The 22,314-nt window shown below is 37.6% G+C and overlaps 1 protein-coding gene across 9 annotated transcripts in view; it reads left to right on the top strand.

Moving 5' to 3' along the window:
* LOC139745739 (nuclear protein AMMECR1) overlaps nt 1-22,314 on the top strand; it is a 113,024-nt gene that overhangs the window by 40,537 nt on the left and 50,173 nt on the right. For 8 of the 9 annotated variants that reach the window (XM_071656254.1, XM_071656253.1, XM_071656261.1 and 5 more), the window contains 3 exons: nt 5,139-5,282; nt 18,691-18,854; nt 20,035-20,145. In XM_071656254.1, the coding sequence (XP_071512355.1) occupies nt 5,139-5,282; nt 18,691-18,854; nt 20,035-20,145 (419 nt within the window). Of the gene's footprint in view, nt 1-5,138; nt 5,283-12,442; nt 12,559-13,425; nt 13,580-18,690; nt 18,855-20,034; nt 20,146-22,314 lie in introns of all 9 variants that reach the window. The other variant, XM_071656260.1, reaches the window with a different exon arrangement.

Genomic DNA, 22,314 nt, shown 5'->3' with positions numbered 1-22,314 from the left:
CTAAATATGAAAATATACTTTTAGAGGTGTGGTGAACTGTTTTAGAAATTTTGAAAAGTTGAATGAGTGTTGAAGTCATGTATTTGCATGATTTTGAGTTCAAAATGAAAATTTCATTTAGTTGTAAAGTTTTAAAGAGTTGTCAGCATAGTGTTTGAAAAATTGTTTTAATGCTGTATAGTAGGACTGTTTGAGATATTGAGAATTGTTGATGTACAAAATATTAGATGCAAAAGATTCTGAATTCCTGAGGTGATGAAGAAAAATTGAAAGATTTGGATGATTGGAAATTTTTGAGAGATATACAATGTTGATGTTAGAGCAGTGTTGATCTGTTACTGAATTGTTGAATTTGTTTAGAAAGTGATGATATGCTGGTTATATAAAAGAGCGGTGGGGAATCAAGAGAATCTTTGAAATTGAGTCAGGAAAATTATGGAGCTTAAAGAAATTCTTCAGAGTTAGAGGTGATGTGATGCTGTCCCTTGCGGTAGAGTATAAAGAATTGAATTCAACTATCTTGAATTTTTGTTTTGACCAGAGAAAATTTGGAGTTGTAGATAGTCTTGTGAGAGGATCATTATTGAATATTATGCGCAATATGGAAAAGGTATGTTTGTGGACTGAAATTCAGCAGCCCACATGTATGTGAGACAAAGAAATGGTGGCAACCTGGGCCAAGATGGGGAACTTGATAGCCATAGCACCACTTCAGTAGTGTTGCCTGTGTTGCCATCGCATAACCTCCTCCCAGTACCCAGGCTGTACAATAGTACCACCCTGTTTGGTGGCGCCTGCTCCTTACTCATAAATATTCTGAAATATTGGAAAAGAGCTTTAAGTGTAAGGCTGAGTTTAACATATGATACAGAAGATGTAGAAATATTCTGGTTGAGTTCTGAGGTGTTGAAGAAATGAAGGATTGTTGAATATTTGAGAATTCTTGAGATAGTGTTGAAAATCGTTAGTGTATAATTGCTATAGATGTGTTGTAAAAGTGCTGGAGTGTTGGAGGAGTGCTTGATCTGGCTGATTATTGACCATATGTTCAAGTATACAGTCTATAACACTCAAAACAATTCATTTGGTACTTAGAATGATAATTGTTTTACTGCATCATGATGCAAGCAGGTTTTTCTTGAAATCAAAAGTGACTCCTATTGTGGTCTTCCTAACAATTTTGTTTATCAAGAAGTAAATATGAAATGTGATTGCATGCAGTTGTACTGTTATTTTAGCATCAATACCCAATTGAGTTGCTTTTACTGTAAAATGTCTTTATTTATTCAAAAGTTTGATATTTGTTGGTAGTTTCTTAAAATATATGTTAATTCTTAACTTGTATTTCTTTATACATTTAAATGTTTTTTAAACATATATATGAAATTGGATATGTTTGCTCTAAGTTTGTGTTTTCTTTTATTTTTGAGCTAAAGAAATGATTTTTCTGGGTTTTCTCCACATAACTATAAATTATGATTTATTAGTCGAGTTGATTGAGGATTTACTAGATATTAATTAGTTTGGACATTATTGCATAAGCAGGACTGTAATCTAGACCCTTCATGTCCTACTGATTTTATGGCTTTTTTTAGAGCATCAGTCCATCCATCTGTTATTCTTTTATACCAGTCACCTTCCTCTCTTATTGTCTGGTTAGACTTAATTGAGCATTACCTCACGTTTCCTCCTACCCACATCTATCATTCAGCACCAAGTGATGTAAAGCTTTAGGAATGTAGAAATGATGCATGAGAGAAATTCATTAACACTGATTGAGATGTATATTTTGTGTTGTCATCAATTAAATAAGTTCTATTCTGTGTTGTAATCACTTTTCATCATCTTTCACTCATTTGAGATTGACAGAGGAGATATGTATTTTGCTTTAATAAGAATGTTTATAACTTAGTTTGCATTGCTTTCTTTACTACCCCATATTTTGTGTCAGTTCTCTTTATTCTCATGTAAGCATTTTTGCAAAAGAGGATCTGATAACTGAGCAAATTGAATGTTTAAGGGGTCTTAACCACTTGAGACAGTAAAAAATCAACTACATTGATAAAATGTGATAGCCCTAGAAAAATAGCTCTTTATGTAGTATTCCAAGCTTATTCAGCTGTACAACACTTCAGACATTTAAATATCCTTTGCTTAAATCTAGCTCCATTCTGTTTACTTATGTGTTGTGTTCACTGACTTAAACTTGACATTCATATGTGACTTATTTGGGATATATTTTCATTATCACTTATGGCAACTTCAAAATAGGTGAAAGCATTTCAAGTGGAACATCAGCTTTGAATCTTGCTTTCTCAGAAGTATATTTCCACACCATAGGCCTCTTTGCTGCAGCTATGTAGACACCTCAGTCATTTTTTCCTGTCCCCTGAGGCTAGAGCATTACATGGATAATAATTGAATTAGCCAGCCACCTCCGCCTCAAGTTAAAATATACATCTGTAAATGTTTGTGGTGACATCCTGTGTACTGTTACCAGATATTGTAGAGATATTTGTATTATTGAGTTTCGCATCTCTCTTAATTCTTGGTAAGAATTTTCAGGCTAATCTTGGTCTATTTTTCATTATCTGATTTTACAAAGTATTTGTGGCCTTAGTGCTTTAAACCCTCAAAGAATGGTAAAAATGTATTGTGGTTTGAAGATATTTCAGGTACTTAAGTCTCTCATCTAAACAATCAGCACACAGTCTTAAGATGACTATGATTTTTACACTAAAAACAGGATTTTGTCATAAGGTGATATGTGAGGATCATATGATCTATGATTTTTTCACTGAAGACTGGATTTTGTCATAAGATGACATTTGAAGATCATTTGATCTGAAACAAAATAGTAATTAGTGTGTCTTGGCTACAGTTGGATGATTAAGTTTGTTCGTGATTGTTTTATTAAAGTTTATTATAGATTGTTGGCCAGTTAAGCAATGAAAGTAGCTTGGATTTTCTTTCCTCTTGGCTCTTTTACATGAAAATTATATTTCATAGTTGTGGAAGAAAAACTTCTGAGTTAGTTTGTTGCAGGAACAGGTAGGATCTAGCCCTTCCAACATACACCTTCCTTTCCATTAACAGTAGATATGGAATCTGCTTATATATCATGTGTCTCTCTTACTGCATTCTTTACTTCTTTTCTATGCTGTGCATAATGCCCTTGCTGTTTTGAGGTCTAATATATCCCCTTGTAGCTATATATTTTTTCTTTAGAATCTTGATCATCATGCTGTTTGATGCTGCTTTTTCTTCTGTCATCTTCATGCCTAACACTTCTGGAATATCCATAATGCTTTAATACAACCTCAAGAAAGCTATCCTTTCTGGATTCGTCTGTTGTATGATCACACTATTCAAACAATACTTGGTTATATATTTGTGCTTAGTCTTTTATTCAATCTATCATGATTCATGTGTTCTTTAACTTCTGCAATAGTTCCATATTTAACGTCAAGCACTCTACCTTAATGCTGTACAATTTTCTTACAGACTAATATTGTTAGCATGGCAGAATTTAGTAACCTTCCCATGACATATATTATTGATTTGTGAATTCTTGTGGTCTCTCTTTGTATAGGCCTGCTTAAATGCCTGATTCCTTCTCTGGAAGCCACTTTGGTCTTCTTGTTACTTGATCATTTATGGTATTTGTAATGCTGGCAGGTACTTTGCTTTTCAATCTTTTGTCTGATGAGTCTCTCTCTCTCTCTCTCTCTCTCTCTCTCTCTCTCTCTCTCTCTCTCTCTCTCTCTCTCTCTCTCTCAGTCCTAGTTTGTGTCATTGAGTGCTTAGGATTCTGATATGATAGGTAGGAAGATAAGAATTATGAAAGGGAAGTTAAGAACTGTGAGTTTGAAGCCATCGAGTGACTCATACTTAATAAAGCACCTTTATGGTTATCCAATGACTTGTTGGTTTATGTACACCAATTCTCATTGCACCCTTCAGGAGACAGAGTATCAATAATTTATTTTCTTAAATCTTATTTGCTCATCAAAGAAAATGCAGTTTTCAAATTCATGCATTCCTAATTAAGTCTGAGATAGCATTGAATTATAGGGTATATCTTGGGCTAGCAAAGTTAATGATACTGGTTTTTCTTTGATATAACCCCCTTTTTTGGAGTATTTTTTATATTTGTCTGATGCATACTCATTATGTTCATCATTAAAGTTTGATCAGGTGAACTCTAAATTTCAACCGTGGCCAGCTAAGTGAATCATCTGTAAATAGTCACCTTTGCTTTTAGTGTACCCTTTACTTGGCAATAAAATGTTTTGTGAAGGTGAAAGAAGTTGTAGTGAAAGTGAGAAAAAAATTTTGAGGATTTTTTCCCTACAAATATGGCAGAACGTAAAAAAAATTATTGAAGAAAAAGGTATTGATAATAACTCACTAATATGATACATACTTTCCACTTAAAGTAAGGTTTGTCTTATGTAGCAGTATTATACAGGGGATGATTTCCATATTAATTCTGATTCTAAAATGGATTTCAGGAATTGTTAACATTTTAAGATTTATTTTAGATTCTAAGAAATATTGCTGGTCAAAGCATGCTAAGTTTAGATTTAAAATTTTATTTTGGTTTCCTTCATCTTATTTCTGTCTCTGTTCCCTGTGCTTGTGTTCATGTAGATCCTTCTATATACTCTTGTTTCTGCACATGTCCACACATTTATTAATGATGATTTCTTTTTTTTCTTTTTTTCTACATATTCCTGAGCTTTGTCTCTTTTGCTGTTTGTTTTCCTGTTGTGCATATGCTGCTAGTTATGTAAATCAGATAATCTTTTACCGTAAGTTGTTCATGTCTGTATCACTGCTCTTTTTGCATTAAGTAACAGCTAAACTTTAGTATTGCTCAGTTAATGATTCTTCATATCCAGAAATCACAGTCTTCTTTCTTGAACAGGCTATTTCATTTAATGGTATTTAGTGGATCTACTTCACATCCTATTACGTTTAATGACAGAATTTATAAGAATATTTGGTTGGTAGATTTTATTTTGCCATGGCTCATAATGCTAGGAAGATTGTTTTGAAAATATCTCTTATTAAAATTGTTTCTTTTCTATCATTTTCTTGCTCTCACCAATATTCTTTTTCCATACTATGACCAGATGGCAAGGGAGAACCAGTCCGGGATTGAACCACAACCTCTTCGAACATCAATCAGGCACTGCACCCACCCCACCTCGGCCAAGGGACAAAAGTGCGGTTATCCATACGGACATTTGAACCCTACACCTCCCCGCAATCGTGCAGTGAGTTAAATACTGTTCTTAACCTTTTGCATTTGTATTTCCACGTTTCCTTTAGATTACAATTGGTGAATTATTCTTATATTCTTTTTTGTTCAGAAATATTGTTTTTCTTTTAGAGGAAATGTATCATATGTTGTTCAGTTTGAGAAATGAATTATGAAATATTGTCTATCTTAATTGAAATTCATGTCAAGTATTGGACCTATTGTAGTGCACAGCAAAAATTGTCATCCCCAGGTAACTTAGTAAACTGTATTGCATCTTGCAATCAGGTGCTGTTTTCCTAATTCTTAAAGAAAGTTTACGTTTTCCTGCATTAGATGCTAAAGGCAGCTTGATTGGTTTTGGTCAGAGTTTGCATTAGGTAGATGTATAGTTTTCAAAACGTTTAGTCATAATTTTTATATTATATACTGTATGTGTGGCATATATCATTCATCACAAGTTATTGTTATGCCATGATCTTCTTTCTCATACTACTTTCATATAATTAAGCCTTTTACAGCAAAAATCCTGGTTTAGTTTCCATTGAGCTTGGCTTATTGTAGGTATGTTGTTTTGTCTTAAAAGAAAATACTTGATTTGTGAACTTCTTATCAAAACTCACATTTTGCTTTTACTAAACTTGTTAAATTGTTTTTTTCTAGCTTTTAGATAAATGCTTATCCCTTCCTTTTTATCTCACCTCCTGAGCTTTGCTATCACATTGCATCTGTTGTCATCATTATTTGCCATCAGTCTGTAAATTCTTACAAAGGATAGAGCAGATTGAAGCAGTGTGGTAAACATCATCAGTATGTAAATTTTTCACAAAAGATAGAGCAGATTGGAGCAATGTTATAAACAAGGGGCTACAAGGTCTTAGTGGGCTGGGCCAGGGCATGCGAAGCAGTCAGGGGAAACCATGGAAAGTGCCAGTGGGGCATGGCTGTAGATTTTGGCTCAGGGTTTGGTGCACCATATATAACAGTTAGGAAGTGATTGTGAGCAATGAGGTTATTCTTAATCTGTTTCTGGCACTTCCTTGCTGAATGGGAGGAGGGGAACTAGTAAGAAAAAGCAACGTAGAAACCACTTGGTAAATTGAACTGAAACATTTCAGAAATGATTTGTGGATGGTCCTTTACTAGTTTTTCTCATTTCCTGCTGCTTCAACATCTAATATGACCACTATAGGGCAAAATTGTCTCTTATAGGTCAAAATTTCAAGAATATTGTTGGAAACACAGAGCACTTTCAAAAACGACTGATTGTTCCAACATTGCAACAAGGATCACTTTTGTTTTCATGGTCAGAAGGAAGCGATGCAATGTAAATAGTGAAGTAAACTATTGGGTTAATTAAGATATAACATGAGAAACAACGTGCAACTGATGAAATGTAAATTAGTGAAATAAACTCGTGTGTAGGTTAAGCCATAGTGTAAGAATAGATAACATAACTCAGTGATGAAATGTGATTTGAGAAATGAACTTGTAGGTAGACTGAGACATAGTGTTAGAAACCAAGTTCTTGTTTATTCTTTTATGAATTGTGTCATGTTTAACCTGATAATTAGTGAACTCTACTGAGAGAGGCAAACTGATCTATATCAGTGCTATATCAGTGTGGTCAGTCACATGGTAAGTTATTGCATTTTCTGTACCTTTTCTTTTACTTTATGAATGAAAATTCATAGTCATAAAAACTATGAAATTGTTAGAGCATTGCATTATCTAACTGGCCACCAGGAAAACAGAATTGTTTAAGATAGGAAGAGTTCCTAGTGCACAATCCCTCCACAACTGGCCTCAGTCTCCAACCACCCTTACTTTGTGTTAGTGTCCTCTAAGGTATTCTTGTGACCTGATTTAATCTTGTGTGATATATTGTCTGAATAGGTGTAAATTTTGTCTTGGATTACTTTTCTTAGTAAGTGGCAACCCTGTGGAGAACTTTTATTTGGTTAACTGCATTCTCTTGGGATACCAAATTATCTGATCATGCTATCTGAAAGTGCAGGATCATGTTCCTCATTTAGTAGTGACCTAACCAGGAAGTGTTGGAAATTGCCTTCCCCTAAAAAGTTTGTCAGATAAGAGAATGTGTTACTGCTAGGCTTGATACTGATAATAATCGTATAAGAAATTAAAGAGTCTGCTCTCTACAAATGAGAATGGATGTTTAGGTTATCTTTGATGTCATGTCTGATAACAGAAGATTCAGTCGCTGATGAAAGGAATATGTTTTAGTCTAGAAATATCGAACATGCTATCACTTGCAACATTTTTACTCGATATTGATTGAATGAAGTCTGTTGGGGATGAGAGAGCTTGGGAAGTGAGTCAGTTGTTGTTCACTGATGATACAGCGCTGGTGGCTGATTCATGTGAGAAACTGCAGAAGCTGGTGACTGAGTTTGGTAAAGTGTGTGAAAGAAGAAAGTTAAGAGTGAATGTGAATAAGAGCAAGGTTATTAGGTACAGTAGGGTTGAGGGTCAAGTCAATTGGGAGGTAAGTTTGAATGGAGAAAAACTGGAGGAAGTAAAGTGTTTTAGATATCTGGGAGTGGATCTGGCAGCGGATGGAACTATGGAAGCGGAAGTGGATCATGGGGTGGGGGAGGGGGCGAAAATTCTGGGAGCCTTGAAGAATGTGTGGAAGTCGAGAACATTATCTCGGAAAGCAAAAATGGGTATGTTTGAAGGAATAGTGGTTCCAACAATGTTGTATGGTTGCAAGGCGTGGGCTATGGATAGAGTTGTGCACAGGAGGATGGATGTGCTGGAAATGAGATGTTTGAGGACAATGTGTGGTGTGAGGTGGTTTGATCGAGTAAGTAACATAAGGGTAAGAGAGATGTGTGGAAATAAAAAGAGCATGGTTGAGAGAGCAGAAGAGGGTGTTTTGAAATGGTTTGGGCACATGGAGAGAATGAGTGAGGAAAGATTGACCAAGAGGATATATGTGTCGGAGGTGGAGGGACCGAGGAGAAGTGGGAGACCAAATTGGAGGTGGAAAGATGGAGTGAAAAAGATTTTGTGTGATCGGGGCCTGAACATGCAGGAGGGTGAAAGGAGGGCAAAGAATAGAGTGAATTGGATCGATGTGGTATACCGGGGTTGACGTGCTGTCAGTGGATTGAATCAGGGCATGTGAAGCGTCTGGGGTAAACCATGGAAAGCTGTATAGGTATGTATATTTGCGTGTGTGGACGTATGTATATACATGTGTATGGGGGTGGGTTGGGCCATTTCTTTCGTCTGTTTCCTTGCGCTACCTCACAAACGCGGGAGACAGTGACAAAGCAAAAAAAGAAAAAAAAAATTTTGATTGTAATGAGTTGCCCCAGTTATTAGCATTCTTGATCTTGTTCACCAGCTAGGGTTATGTTAAAGTGAACTTTCAAGTATAGAGGAAAATATCCTTGATCTGCCACTCAGCTAACCAGAAAGCTCTTGCATACAGTGTTTCCAATATCTCACCGTGCAAATGCATTGTTTAGTAACTGATATCCATATGATTTTATCAGATATCCTTTGTCCTGCTGTCAATGTTTGTTGAAAGTTTATGCCACTACAGTAGTTCTTGATGCTGCTGCTTTGGGGCATTTTGTATTGACTTCCCTCTCAAGCTTTATTTGCTACCTGCCAAGATAATGTCTCACACTCATCATTTGGGCTGCTTTTGTCTTTGGATCTTTTCTACATCCTGTGATTATGGCATAAATATCAGCAAGATATCGTAGAACAGACCTTCTAGCAAAGAAGTGACACATAAATGAGTTGTACTAACACTGTATCAGAATATAGACATTGTGAACAAATGCAAAAAGGTAAGAGGCTTATTGATTTGATGAAAGCATACAGTGCTGCTTCATCAACTGCCTTTGATGATAAGGTTCATAAAGAATAATTACTTTATATTTTGCTGGATAAGAGAGAGACTGGTTAATCTGAAATTGGAACAGATAGACACCATCTTGTATGAATAGTCCAGATTGAAATTATCTGATTGTGCACCAGTTTTATGTTCAGTGCTGACTGTAAAGACCAAACATTTTTACAATCGTATGAACTTGACAATAAATGAGAATTTTCTGGTGGCTGGCTGCCTTGTTTTAAGCTTTGCCCTTGCATTACAAGGATTGATGTATCTCATGAGCAAAAATCAGCTGATCTTTAGGCTCATGAAAATTGTTTGGTATTTTTTTTCTTTGACCAGTTAACAAGGACACTTCACTTAGACATTTATCTAAGGTACTTTCAGTTTTTTTTTAATAGTTTATGTTTTTTCCTTTACACTATTATTTGGAATTATGATCATAGATGGTCACACTTTTGAGTATTGATTTTTTTCATGTTTGCCATTTCCCACATTAGTGAGGTAGCACCAGCAGTAGAGAAAGAAGTGGCCTCATTTGCTCATGTCCACTCTTTAGCTGTCATGTACAATGCATCGAACCCAGATCCCCCTGTCCTTGATCAGGCCCAAAGACCTTTCCATAGTTTCCCCCAGCTGCTTCACATGTCCTGGTTTAGTCCAGCAACAGGACATAGTCTCGTGTAAACTACTTTGCTCCAATTCACTTTATTCATTGCACACCTCACATCACCCTGCCTGTTCAGGTCTCAAACCTTCAAACTTTCTTTCACTTCATTCTTCCACCTCTTTGGTGTTCCCCTTTTCTTTCGTTCTCGCAACTTCTGACATGAATATCCTCGTGGTCTTCCTCTCCATATAACCACACCATTTTAGCATACCGTCTTCAGCTTTCCTGCACTTACTTCTCTTACTGTCACATCTCTCTCTTACCCTGTCATTTTTTATTCGGTCACCCCTTTTCACATCATATATTGTCCTCAAACATTTAATTTCCAAAACATATATCTTCTTGTGTAAGTTCTTGTTTAAGGCTTGTCTTCACTACTAAACTTAATAGCAGTGCTTTTATTCACATTTACTCTTAGGTTACACCTTTCATACATATTCCCAAATACAGACTCCACAGACCTCTGTGGTGTGGCAGTTAGTACTACTGACCATCCTTCATACATGGGCAGCCTGGGATCAAACCCACATAGGTTCAAATCCTGGTCACAACAGCCTTTCAACAGTCCAATCAGCCATTCATCCTTCCTTGGGGTCTCGTCAGTAGACTGAGAACCTAGCATAAGTTAGTGCATGTGTGTGTGTGTGTGTGTGTGTGTGTGTGTGTGTGTGTGCATACACACGAAGGAGTAAAGACATGGAACATATACAAGGTAAAGAAGATTGGGCAAAAATGATTGTAGAATCTCTCTCCCCACAAACCACAAATGGTGAACCAGCTTCTGCAGTTTCTCACTTGAATCTGCCACCATCTCCATATCATCAGCAAGCAAAGCTGACTCATCTCCTGGGCCCCCGTACCCTCTACACATTGTATAACTGTTCCTCTCTCCAAGACCCCTTAATTTAGCCCCATCAGCATCCTATTCATAAAAAAAATCAGTTTTTTAAGTATTTCTTGCACTTTTTTAAAGTTTTGAAACACTTGATCCACACATTCTTTACCACTACTAAAGCCATTGTTCCTCCCCATACTGAAACTCTTCATTTACCACCCTTTCAACTGCCACTCCCATATACAGCTTACCAGGTACATTCAGCAGCCTATATCTCTGTAATCTGAACATTCAGTTTTGTCCCTTTTTCCTTTATACAGTAGCACTGCATGGCATTCTGTCAATCCTCAGCCACTTCACCATGAATCGTACACACACTTAATAACCTAACCGACCAATCACCTGCAATTCAACTGCTCTCCCTTCCATTCCAGCCATTTTTGCTTCATCTTATGCAAGGTTTTCTCCACCTCTTCCTTTTTCATCAAACCACTTTCCATCCTTCTCTTCCTTTGCATATTTCCTTTTCCAAAACATTGAACACCTGCGCTCCATTATCAAGCACCAATATGGGGTAAAAAATTTTTGGTTGAATTGGAGAAAACAAAGGAATTCAAACACCAACAGGTCAGTTGGTCCTTTCATGACAATTTTTGATATTGATATGGAACATACTGAAAACTCACAGATCAGTTTGGTAAGAGTGATGGCATACAAATGATTCAGAGATAACCTGCAAACTGTTCATGTGACTAAGAAGGTTCAGATAATATTAGTTGTGGACTTGAATGAAATATATATATCGTCCATTCTTAAACATCTATTATACTTCTTTCAGCCATTCCTGTAACTACCATATTGTCATATCTGGAATTGCATTGGTCTAGAAAGTGGTAGATGATAAAACTTACCTTGTAGCAAAACTGCTTATGTAGTGATGGAGGTAGTGATGATAGATAGATGAATAGAATAATGATACTAATAATAACAGTAATAAGAATGAATGTTTTACTGAATGAACTGTAGCTTGAGGTTGAAAACAAGCGAAGAAAGCACACATGATACAAACAGCAGCAGTTTTAGAAGGAGGAGGGTGCTGGTTTAATTTAACAGTCTTTGCAGAAACACTGGGGTGACAGTGTACTGATTATTGATGATATTTACATTGGTTGGGTTGGAGTTCCTCTTGTATCAGTCTGTATATATGGGCTTTGTGAAATTTTGGTACTGAACTGCAACTCAGGTGATGGGAAATGTTGATAGCATGTGTGGTACAGTAGCTTCTTCCCAAACTGTCAGATGAGGTCAAGGTGATGGTTGAAGAGAGATAGGAGGATCCGTGTAGTGTGTCTCTTAACAGATGATGCATTCCCTTTTCTTTGCCTTTTTCAGCAGTCCCTGTTTTGTGGCGGGTAAGGAAAAAGACAAGGCAAGGGAGGTGAAGGTGAATTGGAAAGAATGAAAGTTGTGTAGATACTCTCTGAATTTAAGTGCAGGGTGGCCAAGTGTCTTGAGTTAGTGAAGAATATAGAGAAGATCTGATAATGTCACTGAAGTGTTCTGTTTGGTTCAGTTTATTGTCCAAGATACACTGAGATATTTGGTGAACTGAACAGCCTGAAGAAGGCAGGAGCCTAGCATGACAGTAGAGTGTGGTATCTGGTTGAAAGTATGGCATTTGTGCTTCTCTTTCATCATGGTTTGGTTGGTGGTAGTTGAGTTCTGGAGGTTGTTTTAGATGGCTATGTAGTCAGGAGAGCTGTTGTCAATGTTTTTTTCTCTTTATGTTTGAAGGCTACAGGCAGGGACTAAAGTCCTCATCAAGGTCAGTGCTGATACCAATGGTAGAGTCCTCAACGTGCTTCCATCAAACAGGTTCTTCCATCCAGGCATCATGTATAAGGATGAAGGTGAGAGCCACGGAGATCTATCATCTCTCTAGATTATTATAGATAAAGTGGATGAAGCTGACAAAGCAGTGTATGGTATAGGCCTTTATAATACCATACCACTGAGGTTTTATGGAACTTGCACTGTCTGCGTTCACTCAAACTCTAAGCTTTCACTTGATGTGGGTGTTGGTAGTTGAGTTGTGGAGGCTGTTAACCCTTTCACTGCAGCAGTCCTGATGTCCATTGAATGCTGTGTGTAGGATGATCTTAAATATTTTAAACCTGTATCTCCATAAGTTTGTTATTGTTAAACATAACACAGCTTTCTAAGTATAATTGATGAAAAACCCAACCTGGTGAAACTGTTCCCACCTGCCATTTGCCTTCTAACTTATGCTGATCAGCTGTCAGATGGATGAAGTACTCTGGGGTTACTGTACTTTCAAGGGTATTTAGTAAAATGTCTAGTACTTTTCGGAATGTTTTTGTCCCAAACAAATACAATTACTTAGGGTTCTTATCATTGATATCTGTTATCTTGTAAGAGTGTCATAGCGTCATAGACTATTACAAAATATAATGGCATTTATCACGCACAGTCTTCCTTGACATATTCATGCATTCTGAGCATTATATAGAAATAAACTAGGCTGCAGTATATGATAATGTGTGGGATGCCACTACAGGCATTCCTGGCTGTATATATACTTCAGGGCATAGGTGGCAAATTCAAGTATTGTTAACGTATACACCCCAGCAGCAGCAGCAGAAAAACAAAGTATCAGAACATAGATGCATCAGCTACAGTGAAAGGGTTAAGGGTGTTTTGGAGGACAATGTATTCAAGAGAGCTGTTGTCAATTTTTTCTTTTTTTATGTTTGAAGGCTCCAGGCATGGGCTAAAGTCCTCATCAAGGCCAGTGCTGATACCAATGGTAGAGTCTTCAACATACTTCCATCAAGCAGATGCATCCATCAGGGCATCATGTATAAGGATGAAGAAACTCAAGTTTCGCATCTTTGTGGCCTGATACCACAGGTAAAGAACTGGAGAGTGGAGATAGCTCCTCCGAAGTGTACAGCCTGACGACGCTCCTTGAGAAAGTGCGCATGCTATGGAATGAGTCCTCTTTGTTGATGATTATATTATGTCTGACAACGTTGAAAGCTTTGAAGTTAATGAAGGTGAGAGCCACAGAGATCATACATCTCTATTTTATGACACAAAAGGTGGAGGAAGCTGATGAGGTGGTGGGTTGTAGAGTTCTCTCTGTTACAGACTGCTGAGGGCCTGTGGAACTTGTAACATCTGTTTAAGTCGATTCAGACTCAAAACTTTAAGAGAGGAAGCTGGGGATTGTGGTGATGGCACTGGGTTGTGGCAAAGATTTTGTGGGCTTACTGACTTTGGTATTGAACAAACAGTCTTCCAGTAGGCAGGGCATTTTGATTGCTGGAAAGCAGTGATGTTGTAATAGAGGGGTTTGGATAGCATGGAAGAGAACAACCTTGTAGAGTTTCATGGGTAAAACACTTCGTGTTGTAGGGTGCTTTACACTTGGGATGTGAACTATCTGGAGACTTCAGATTCATGCTCTGAGTCATTTGGTGTTGGGGCTGTAAATTGGGAGGCAGCTGATGTCAGGGTTGGTGAGTCAAAAGCAGATGGTGACAAAGTAATCTTTATTAAGCTGAGCTGCTTTATCATTGGAGAGGTGATTACTGCAGGGAAAAGAGGAAGCCTTCTTGTAAAAACTGCTTTTTTGATATGTTAAGCTGCTTATTCTTAATAAGTTGATATACTTCATTATTTGAGTGGTTACTAATGTAGGGAAAGGAAGAATTCTTTTTGTTAAAAGTGCTTTGCTTATATGTTAAGCTGTTTTTTCACTGGAATGATGATTAATGTAGGGAAAGGAGGAAGTCTTCTTGTTTGAACTTCACACCTTTTTCATTTTTTCTTACTGCCTGGTATGTTGGATTATTTTAGCTGTTTTACTTGACAGGGTAATGATAATTCCTTGCAGTTTGTTTTTCTTGAATTGCTTTGGTATGAATGGCCTTCTTGTTGTGTTAGAAGGCAGTCTCTTTGCTGCATTAGTCTCATCAGGTCAGTCATGATCCATGACTCATCATATCATGGAGATGTTCCCATGATCCCATGATAGTGCTTGAATTATTTTCCCATATAGTTTTTAAGTCATCCATGCCTAAAAACCCACTGTCCAAAGTGATATATTGGACAGTTGGTTACTATCTAGTATGCCTTTCTTGACATTCATGGGTTGCTGTGAAAGTTTTGAACCATAGAGCTGATATGCATTGGTTGCAACAAAAAGGTGACAGTGATTTAGATGTTAGGTGCTGTTTTGTGACATAGACTAAAGTCAGGACTGCTCTGATCTTGTGTTGGAAAGTTTCCAACTTGTAATGAGTACAATACAGCTGATCATGTACTTCCGTAGTTTCATTTCATTGAAGTCCCAATACAGGCCTCCCTGTATTGCATGGGGGATGTGTTTATGGAAAAATGTGTTTCCATTGAAACCATACAAAGCAAATTTAAGGGAGTAGTAAAGGGGAAACTAGAGATGTGTTTCCGACACCCTCCAAAGAACCACTTGTTCACTTCTGCTGCATAACTCACATCCTCTTTATCTCTCACACAGCACTTAACTGTGCATGACACACTTAACAATTCACTTTCCTCATTGACTTTTCCTCCATTTTTTCTTTACAACGATCATGACTGTACAATTTCATCCAGATTCTTTGGTTCAGAGTCAGAATGGCACTACTGATTAAGGGAGGCTGGATAATTCCCAGGGCTCCCTTGAATGACATCAAGCAACTGGGACCAACTCCACTTATCTAGACACAGCGCTTTCTCTCTTCATTTCTGCAACATTTACAGTCTCATGTATTAATTTATTCATTATTTATTATACTTTGTCGATGTCTCCCTCATTAGCAAGGTAGCGCAAGGAAATGGACGGAAGAATGGACCAACTCACCCACGCATATATACATACCTATACATTTCAACGTATACATATTTATACATACACAGACATATACATATATAAACATGTACATAATTCATACTTGCTGCCTTTATTCATTACCGTCGCCACCCCGCCACACATGAAATGACACCCCCCTCCCCCCGCACATGTGCGAGGTAGCATTAGGAAAAGACAACAAAGGCCACATTCGTTCACACTCAGTCTCTAGCTGTCATGTATAATGCACTGAAACCACAGCTCCCTTTCCACATCCAAGCCCCACAAAACTTTCCATGGTTTACCCCAGACGCTTCACATTCCCTGGTCCAATCCATTGACATCACGTCGACCCCAGTATACCACATCATTCCAATTCGCTCTATTCCTTGCACACCTTTCACCCTCCTGCATGTTCAGGCCCCGATTGCTCAAAATCTTTTTCACTTCATCCTTCCACCTCCAATTTGGTCTCCCACTTCTCCTCGTTCCCTCCACCTCTGACACATATATGCCTGTGGCATGAGAAAGGTGGGTGGTGGGCAGATTAGAAAGGGTAGTGAGTGGTGGGATGAAGAGGTAAGATTATTAGTGAAAGAGATGAGAGAGGCATTTGGATGATTTTTGCAGGGAAATAGCGCAAATGACTGTGAGATATATAAAAGAAAGAGGCAAGAGGTCAAGAGAAAAGTGCAAGAGGTGAAAAAGAGGGCAAATGAGAGTTGGGATGAGAGAGTATCATTTAATTTTGGGGAAAATAAAAAGATGTTTTGGAAGGAGGTAAATAAAGTGCATAAGACAAGAGAACAAATGGGAACATTGGTGAAGGGGGCAAATGGGAGATGATGATAAATAGTAGTGAAGTGTGAGGAAGATGGCTTGAGTATTTTGAAGGTTTGCTGAATGTGTTTGATGATAGTGGCACATATAGGGTGTTTTGGTCGAGGTGGTAAATGAAGTGAGAGGGTCAGGGAGAATGATTTGGTAAACAGAGAAGAGGTAGTAAAAGCTTTGCAGATGAGACCCGGCAAGGGAGCGGGTTTGGATGGTATTGCTGTGGAATTTATTAAAAAAGGGGGTGACTGTGTTGTTGACTGGTTGGTGAGGATATTCAATGTATGTATGGTTCATGGTGAAGTGCCTGAGGATTGGTGGAATGCATGTATAGTGCCATTGTACAAAGGCACAGGGGATGAAGGTGAGTATTCAAATTACAAAGGTATAATTTTGTTAAGTATTCCTGGGAAATTATTTGGGAGGGTATTTATCGAGAGGGTCAAGGCATGTACAGAGCACCAGATTGGGGAGGAGGAGTGTGGTTTCAGAAGTGGTAGAGGATGTGTGGATCAGGTGTATGCTTTGAAGAATGCATGTGAGAAATACTTAGAAAAGCAGATGGATTTCTATGTAGCATTTATGGATCTGGAGAAGGCATAGGATAGAGTTGATAGAGATGTTTTGTGGAAGGTATTAAGAGTATTTGGTGTGGGAGGTAAGTTGCTAGAAGCAGTGAAAAGTTTTTATCGAGGATGTAAGGCATGTGTACAAGGAGGAAGAGAAGAAAGTGATTGGTTCCCAGTGAATGTTTGTTTGCGACGGGTGTGTGATGTCTCCATGGCTATTTAATTTGTTTATGGATGGGATGGTTCGGGAGGTGAATGCAAGAGTTTTGGAGAGAGGGGCAAGTATGCAGTCTGTTGTGGATGAGAGAGCTTGGGAAGTGAGTCATTTGTTGTTCGCTGATGGTACAGTGCTGGTGGCTGATTCGGGTGAGAAACCGCAGAAGTTGGTGACTGAGTTTGATAAAGTGTGTGAAAGAAGAAAGCTGAGGGTAAATGTGAACAAGAGCAAGGTTATTAGGTTCAGTAGGGTTGAGGGACAAGCATATTGGGAGGCAAGTTTGAATGGAGAAAAACTGGAGGAAGTGAAGTGTTTTAGATATCTGGGAGTGGATTTGGCAGCAGATGAAACCACGGAAGTGGAAGTGAGTCACAGGGTGGGGGAGGGGGGCAAAGATTCTTGGAGTGTTGGAGAATGTGTGGAAGGTGAGAACATTATCTTGGAGAGCAAAAATGGGTATGTTTGAAGTAATAGTGGTTCCAATAGTGTTATATGGTTGTGAGGCATGGGCAGTAGATAGGGTTGTGCGGAGGAGGGTGGATATGTTGGAAATGAGATGTTTGAGGACGTGGTGTGAGGTTGTTTGATCGAGTAAGTAATGAAAGGGTAAGAGATATGTGTGGTAATAAAAAGAGTGTGGTTGAGAGAGCAGAAGAGGGTGTACTGAAATGGTTTGGTCACATGGAAACAATGAGTGAGGAAAGATTTACAAACAGGATATGTGTGTCAGAGGTGGAGGGAACAAGGAGAAGTGGGAGACCAAATTGGAGTTGGAAGGACGAAGTGAAAAAGATTTTGAGCGATCAGGGCCTAAACATACAGGAGGGTGAAAGGCGTGCAAGGAATAGAGTGAATTGGAACGATGTGGTATACCAGGGTCGATGTGCTGTCAATGGATTGAACCAGGGCATATGAAGTGTCTGGGGTAAACCATGGAAAGTTTTGTGGGGCCTGGATGTGGAAAGGGAGCTGTGGTTTCGGTGCATTACACATGACAGCTAGAGACTGAGTGTGAACGAATGTGGCCTTTGTCATCTTTTCCTAGTGCTACTTCACATGCACGCGGGGGGAAGGTGGTGTCATTTTATGTGTGGCAGGGTGGCGGTGGGAATGGATGAAGGCAGCATGTATGAATATGTACATGTGTATATATGTATATGCCTGTGTATGTATATGTATGTATACGTTGTATAGGTATGTATATGTGGGTGTGTGGGCGTTTGTGTATATACATGTGTATGTGGGTGGGTTGGGTCATTCTTTCATCTGTTTCCTTGTGCTACCTCACTAACACAGGAGACAGCATCTAAGTATAATAGATGTAAAATGAATGTGTGTGTGTGTGTGTGTGTGTGTGTACGAGTGGATGGGTTATTCTTCGTCTGTTTCCTGGCGCTACTTCGTTAATTCAGGAAACAGCAGTCAAGTATAATATATGTAATACTGTAATAGTGATAAAATTATCCAGAAGTAGCTTGCTTCTGGACATTTAATTAATGTTTTACCTGATTGAATTCTTTACTCACAGGTGTGCTGTTACAATGGCTCAACACCCACAGCCAATGGAACATTACGTAATGGCCTCATTCCCATAGCCAGTCCAGAGATGTGCTTCTACTGCTTTGACGTCCTTTACAGCCACTTGCACCATATGGAACCTCCCAGCACTCCTGACTTTACCAACGAACCCTTGTATGTTTAACATGATTTCCATAGTTTTTACATGTGATGGTAGTAGGTTTCTGGATTTAAGTTATCACATGATGGAACCCATTGATAAGAAAATCAGTTTTGAACATAAGGCTCTATTTTTTTATTCTTGTATAGCTTGTGACCAGTAGAACTATGTGTTGTTTACTTTTAGTGTCCATGCACAGAATTTTTTCAATATTTGGAACTAAGTTTTTATACTTTACCGTAGAGAGCACCAGATACCTTATCTACGATAACCCAGTTACCCACTTGAAGGGGAGAGGGGACATCTGGTAGGTTTTTTTATTTCCAAACATTGAAGTCTGGGGTATTTTCCTCAGTAGCAGATACAATGCTGCTAAGTTTTTTGCTGTAGAGTAGTGATAATTTCCATTGCTGATTAGTTTTAAGTATCTGAAATAATATAATAATTTGAAGCGTTTGCAAGTCATCCTTAAGGAGTAGAGGTACAAAAACCCCCCATATGGTAGGTTGTAGATAATGGGCTGCTCCTTTGACACCGTGATAGTTCATAGTAATTGCATCATGCTTCATTATACGATTAAAGGTAAATGGCTTCATGTCTCCTTCTTAGAAAAACTAGTAAAGTATAAACGAGGTTCATACCTAATATTTTTTACTAGTGCATATTCATATTCAGTACCCTGGCTATTCTTTGCTGACATAGAAAGTCTCATTCAGAAGGCTAGGATTGAAGAAGTGCTTTCCCTAGCTGAATGACAGATGTCTGTTGGTCATACATTATGGTGTTGAATACCAGAAGTGAGTGACTCTTATTGGAATCATGTGAAGCTCATAAAGCTATAGGAAATGCATCAGTTATTATGTTGGCTGAGAAGTGTCTTTCCAGCATAAGAATTGTCCAACCTCAGGTTGTTCATTCAATCATCCTCATTGTTAAAAAAAGAAGCAAACTGCTGCTTTATAACTTTGGCTCAGTCATACATTGTGAAGATTGCACTTCATGAGAAGGCTTTATAGTTTTTGAATTTTTTTTACTGTGAGATTTGTGAACCAAATGAAGTGCAGAGTTCATTGAAGATACTGAAGGTGAGGCTAATCTACTTTTCTTGCACTGCAGTTCTGTCTGTAAGATTTTATTGCAGGAAACCACTAAATTTTTTTTCAATGTTTCTTAAGTCATATAATCTTCTTTCAGCCCTTTATTTGTCACTTGGAAAGTTGGCAAGGATAAGAGATTACGAGGTTGCATGGGAACGTTTAGTCATATCAACCTACATGCAGGGCTGCGAGAATATGCTGCAACCAGGTAAGTTAGAGTAAAACATTTTTTGCCAAAAATTACAGATATGACAAAACATACTAACTGTTTTATGGCCAGACCTATTAAACATGGGCATTTTTACAGACTGTTGTATGTTTCCATGAGTAAACATGAGCAAGTTTATTTTACCTTTGAGTCTTGCGACCATCTAAAACTTGAAAATTTGTTAAATTTTCAAATACATATAATCAGTTTCAAATTATATTTTTGAAAGAATTTATGTTTGAGAATCACAAACCAGGTAAAAATTTTCCAGGATGTTCATTTTTCTCTCATACATAGGGATGTAAAGTTTTGGCAATAGTGCAGTTTAGTGAAGCATGGCCCTTGAGCTTAAAGGCGTGGGGATGACATGTTTTATGCTATGCTGTAGTCTTTTTTATCAACTCCATGATGTCTTCTTCCTTTTTTGTCATGACTGAGATGACCATAACATAGGAATTTGGTAGTGGAATAATATAATATATTTTAACTTTGACAAAAAGAGACAACTGTATAGCATGACTAAGGAGAATGATACTCAAATACAGTGTTTTTTATTATGCTCTTGTACAGAAATCTGTTTCTTAGAAATATATTAGAGTTAAAGATTTTTACTTTTGTAATTCATATATGTAAATTGATGAATTTTTTGTTACAAATTGAAGTAGATATTTTACACATTTTACTGGTTAATTGGTTAGTCAGGCCTTTCATCATTTGTTTGGCCCAAGATGAGGTGCCTAAGGATTAGTGGAATGCATGTATATACCCTTGTATAAAAGCAAGGGGAACAAAATTGAATATTCAAATTGCAAAGATATTATTCTATTGAATTATACTCAGGAATAATGGTAAAGGAATCCTACTTGTATTTCCCTTTCATGTGAGGGATGACCAGGATTTGCTGAACTAGTTTGGGTTTATAGAGCAAAGACAGATTGACTCAGAGGATTTATGTGTTAGATATGGAGGGAGTAAGATGGTGAGGAGGACCAATAAAGAGATGGAAGGATGGACTGAAGGATGCTTTAGGGTATCAGGGCCTGAGAGTGAGAGACATACTGTAATGTATAGAATAAAATGGGTTTATTGTTTTTTCTAATTCTTTGTAAAATTACTCCGTAACTCTCTAAGAAAGAGTCCGGATGTTACTCAGGACATCTTTTCAGAGGCTCCTACAGCCTAAGGTTGCACTATATCCAGTAGCAAGGAAATGGGTACTCCTTTGAAATGAGAAGTTCCGTGACAAGACTGTACTCTCAACAATGCAGCCTTACCAAAGTTGACTTTTCACTTGTAGTGTAACTTCATGAAAACATAGTCCGGTAACACCGTTGAAATGGATTATATGTGAGCTTGGATATGAACTGGTTAAGGTAATATTTAAGTGTGGTTTGGGTGTACCATACACAACAGCTGGAGATTGGACATATGCAAATGAGGCAATGAATAATTTTTTCCTCACACTACCTTATGGAAACAGAAAAGGCAATTAAACAGAAAAACCTTTCTTTTTTCAGATTTTATGACAATATATTGGTTGCCCCTTTATGCTTTTTATACCTGAATGCCTCTCCTACTTAATTGAGGTAATATTAGGAACAAATGAACAATAGCCTCATTTACACAACCATGCTTTATCTGTTTTAGGTATATTTTAGCATATTTATATTTTTAGAATAATTTTCTGCATTTTTGTTTTGTTTATATATCCATATTTCATCATTCAGTCAATTGTGGGAACAGGTTTTTAGTTGGAATCCTACTCCTAATAATGTTGAAATGAATGGCAACCCTTGCATCATTTCATTCAATAAAAATGAATATAATCATGCCGAAGGGTTTTTTACTCCAGAATAGTCTAATCATTTCTCCACTGCTGATTGTTTTGTATCTGTAAAGCTGCAGGAACCCCATAAAAGGTTATGTGATTTAAAGAATCATCATTAAAGGCAAGGTTCATCAGGAGGAAATATGACCGTAACATTACTTTTCCCATATCTTCGTTTCTTTTAATGAGTAGAATGGTTTCTGTAAGTGCTGAAATTTTGTCTCCAGATTACACCATGTCACAAGATGCACTTTATGTATGGAATCATGTATAAGTACAGTATTTCATAAAATGTATTGTGTTCAGTTTTCTCTTTTGATACCAATTTTTTCTTTCTGCAG

The sequence above is a fragment of the Panulirus ornatus genome, chromosome 62 (assembly GCF_036320965.1).
Source record: "Panulirus ornatus isolate Po-2019 chromosome 62, ASM3632096v1, whole genome shotgun sequence".
Taxonomy (NCBI): Eukaryota; Metazoa; Arthropoda; class Malacostraca; order Decapoda; family Palinuridae; genus Panulirus; species Panulirus ornatus.
This window is presented reverse-complemented; position numbering and strand designations above follow the sequence as displayed.